This window comes from Quercus suber, unplaced genomic scaffold (assembly GCF_002906115.3).
Source record: "Quercus suber isolate HL8 unplaced genomic scaffold, Cork oak 2.0 scaffold_7, whole genome shotgun sequence".
In the NCBI taxonomy this organism is placed as follows: Eukaryota; Viridiplantae; Streptophyta; class Magnoliopsida; order Fagales; family Fagaceae; genus Quercus; species Quercus suber.
Genome location: NW_027069473.1, coordinates 1,336,163 through 1,340,221, shown reverse-complemented (window position 1 = coordinate 1,340,221; position 4,059 = coordinate 1,336,163). Strand labels below are relative to the sequence as shown.

Genomic DNA, 4,059 nt, shown 5'->3' with positions numbered 1-4,059 from the left:
AATGGCCAGACATATACGAACCATCTCTAGCAATCCCAAAAAAGAGAATAGTTTAATCCCAGCCGGATTGGTTTTGAGAAACTTTTTGTGATGACTTTGCAATCAAGTTTACATTTCAAAAGAGAAATTAAACTTCACTAATTGCATATTTGCATGTATTAACCGGATTGGTTTTGATTATTTAAGCAATCATAATATAGAGCAACCAGTCCAAGAGGAAAAACAACAAGGACAACAAAAGTATTGACTGCCAATGCCTCTATATACTTTGTGCAATTGCTCTACTTTAGCATTGAGAAACCTTTTTGCATAACATATCCAGCTCTGAAATCTGATTGTTTATGGAGCAATTGGGGTTTCTATCCATGCATCCCTTGATAGTGATTCTCCACCACCAACTATAGCACAAACTAACTTTAAGCACAAATCACAATATAATACAATGCACCAACTCTCTAACAAATGCACCAGTGCAACATGCAAACTTCACAGGACCCTAATTACAGATGGAGGCCAATTTCATGTCTCTGTACAAGTGCCTCACATGGTTTTATTAGAGAGCTAGACACAGTTTTTTCGGAACCCACACATAACCACAAGGAGAAATAAAAGTCATGTTAATGCCACATACTAAAATCTCAAACATTAACCCAATATAGATCATAACTCAAAAATACCAACACACAAATCACATATCCAGTCTATACATAAATTCTGGTAAATACTAACAACTCAGCAAATATGAAATCTTGACAAACTACTATCTTTGAAGATCGAACAGAGTAGTTGCAAAATAATAAGCTCCCAGAACAATACATATCCAACATTTTTACTTACAATGCAAAGTTAGTAACCACTTAATCAAGGCATCTGAAAATGTGGACTTTGAACACAACATCATCCCTCATATTCAGCTCAAATATGCAAACATCTCCTACTCGCAAAGTATTGTCCCTTGCAAATGCAGACCAACCAGCAAATACAACACACGATGAGTATTTTCCTTCATAAATGTATAACTTCACAGGCCAGAACCGGTCCACAACCTCGAGCTTCACAGTGAGTGTACTTCCTTTGGTGTAGTCCATGGTAAAGCCTTCTCTCAGTAAGTAGTTGATAATGCTATAGGGTAAGCTCTGTACAAAAAACAAGAAGACGTATTTCAAACCCATACTGAACCCATTGGAATGAAAAGCAGTTTTGAGGCAGTACTATCACTATATGTTATGTTGATGGTTGGATGGCAGTTATGTTGATGCCATTTTGATTTGATCATGTTGTTCATAATGACTTTACATTCTTATGTGATTTCCTTCTAACACCTAAGATGATAATATTTGAACTAAAAACACAATGAAGCAAATCATTACCAAGTTATGTCCATCAACAACTCGATGCTACATGCTTTCTAATTGACCTATGGAAAATCAAAGTTAATGGGAGTTGCATTTCTAAAACCCAACAATATTTTCAGCTGAAAGCTTACCGCATGATCCTTGCCATTAATGTATGATGGATGAATGATAACCATGAAAAGGGGATTTTCTGATTTCAAAGCATTGGCTCTCACATGATTTTTAGCTACACCACCATCTTTCTTAGGACAATGGTCATGTGAGAAAGACTCATCCAGATTGCAGTCAGATTCAAGTTTAACTAACGAGCTGCTTTTGCATCCTACTCGATTTCTTCCAACCCCATGAGCTAATCCTGAAATGACATGACAATTAATCAGTTCATGCACATGAAATTAATAGTGAACAAGCTTACAAAATCAACCAGTTCCTTACAAAAGTGTAAAATTCAAACCTGAACTCTCTCCCCTAGTAAAAGATACCCCAAACTGCCTTTTTGATTTCTCTAACATTGATGGATTGGTTTTTTGCCTCTTATGAGGTAGAAGGCATGGTACTGGTGGTTTCTTCCCTGTTTCTCGGCTTGGCATAAAGCCATCAATGATTTCAATAGAGTTATCATCACTCTCATTGTCTTCCATCCTACGAACTTGGAGTTCAACTGCAGGATAGTCTACTTTTGTTGCAGTGGCATCGAATATGAGTACAGAAAATTGTGAATTTCCTTCATATCTGAAAGCTAGCAAGTGCCCAGGGTTAGAGCATGACAGCTTGCAAATTCGGACCAACCATTTTGAAAACAAACCTAACCATCACGTTTTGTCAACTTCACTATCCATTTTGTACCATTTGGAATCGTAAGAAAGCCATATCTGCAAATCTCCATATTCGCTTATAAACTTCTTTGGAATCCGTTGTAAAAAGAAGAACTTGAACAAAATGCAAGCTTTGTAAATAAACACATGCAATCAATCAAGCAAACTTTGAGTTATGCAGTCAGTACCATTACAGGAAAAATAAATTTAATTCTTTTATAATAATACTTTAATAATTGTTCAAGGAAGATACTTGTTGGAAGAAACAAACCTAGGCAAAAACCATATAGACAGTGGCAGAAAGATGTAATTAAGAAAATAAAATCAAAACTTATGGGATATTTTGTTCCACTGTAACCTACGCATTACAAAATGAAAGCTTTTTATGACTATATGTAACATGAACAACTTCATAGATTTTTCTTAAACTTGGTCATCAACAAATGTAAAATTTTTCAAGAATCCCAAATAAAAAGATAAAGTGGATGACGTTAATTAGCATATGATTTTTAGAGAGAACTCGGCAATGAAATTAAGTATACTTACAAGCTTTCCTTCTGCTAGAGTTTGAGGCATAATAATCTTGAAAAAATGTGGGAAGTGTGTGGTAAGATCAGCAAGACCATCCCCATTGTCCCTCCGGCATTGAGAAGTCATCGTTCTAGTTCTCCAAAGTGTTTTTTGCTGAGAATCGTAACTGTTGATGCACATTAGGCTAAGTACTCAAATAAAGTGTCCAAGATGGTGGTCGGTCTTCCACATAACCTGATTATTAAGTAATCAAGTTATGTGCAGTGTAACTGTAACCAATCCATATTGTGTGCACTGTAACTAAAAGGAATCCATGTTGCGTTGGTTGGGTTGCACGTAACTCGATTACAGGCAAATCGGGTTATTCATAGGATTACTCAGTAATACATATATTGAGTTATGTGCATTGGGCTTCCACACCTAGCATATATATTTGGACTGATCCAGAAGCAGTCCAAGTGGAATCCAAGTGTCCAGAAGATCTTCCACATAACCTGATTACTTCCAAATCAAGTTATGTGCAGTGCAAGTCACACAACCCACACAATTTTATTTTCCACAGAACTCGATTACAGGCAAATCGGGTTATTCGTAGGATTACTCGATAATACATATATCGAGTTATGTGCATTGGGCTTCCAGACCCAGCCCATATATTTGGACTAATCCAGAAGCAGTCCCAGTGGAATCCAAGTGCCCAGAAGATCTTCCACATAACTCGATTACTTTCAAATCGAGTTATGTGCAGTGCAAGTCACACAACCCACACAATTTTATTTTCCACAGAACTCGATTACAGGCAAATCGGGTTATTCGTAGTATTACTTGGTAATACATATATCAAGTTATATACGCTAGGCTACCGCACCCAACCCATATATTCGGACTTGTTGAAACTAAAAAATTACTTTATAAAAATTGTTGCATCTACACGGCAGCTAGGATTAATCAGCAGCATAGGTTAAAAAAAATGTGGTCATGTATGGTCCGCATCTAGCCAATACTACAAAACATATATATATATATATATATAATATGAGCCACGTTCATAACCTGCTGCCTAGTACCTGTGAAAAGCAAAAAGATAGAAACTAATCAAGTAAAACAAAAAAGAAAATTGAAAAGTAAATGGGAAAGTGGCAACACCATAAAGTAAGGAGCAAGGTTTCATGAAAGTGGGCCAGAAAAGTGGAAAAGTGGGGATGTCACAAACCAAAAAGAGGCAGTTTAAAAAAGCAACGGAACAAATAAAAAGAGCAAAAAGCTGAATGGTGGGTCACGGCTCAACATGAAATTAGGAGTTGTGGAAAAAAAAAAACTGACGAAAACTGCTCCATGATCTGATCAGTTCAAAGGAA

At 36.4% G+C, this 4,059-nt stretch overlaps 1 protein-coding gene across 1 annotated transcript; it reads right to left on the bottom strand.

The window, feature by feature from the left end:
* Window positions 1-638: 638 nt before the first annotated feature.
* On the bottom strand, window positions 639-2,241 carry LOC111987740 (B3 domain-containing transcription factor VRN1). Its single transcript, XM_065774892.1, has 4 exons — window positions 2,166-2,241; window positions 1,810-2,094; window positions 1,487-1,710; window positions 639-1,136 (listed from the first exon to the last, which is right to left on the bottom strand). The coding sequence occupies exons 1-4, from the start codon at window positions 2,239-2,241 to the stop codon at window positions 858-860; spliced, it is 864 nt and encodes a 287-aa protein (XP_065630964.1). The 3' UTR covers window positions 639-857.
* Between the last annotated feature and the right edge of the window lie 1,818 nt (window positions 2,242-4,059).

Excerpts from the sequence above, each read along its gene's own strand:
- LOC111987740 (XM_065774892.1), bottom strand. The coding sequence starts at position 2,241 with ATGGAGATTTGCAGATATGGCTTTCTTACGATTCCAAATGGTACAAAA. Across the intron at positions 1,711-1,809 it reads TACTAGGGGAGAGAGTTCAG|GATTAGCTCATGGGGTTGGA; the intron begins GTTTGAATTTTA and ends ATGTCATTTCAG. Across the intron at positions 1,137-1,486 it reads TTAATGGCAAGGATCATGCG|AGCTTACCCTATAGCATTAT; the intron begins GTAAGCTTTCAG and ends TTTTTTGTACAG.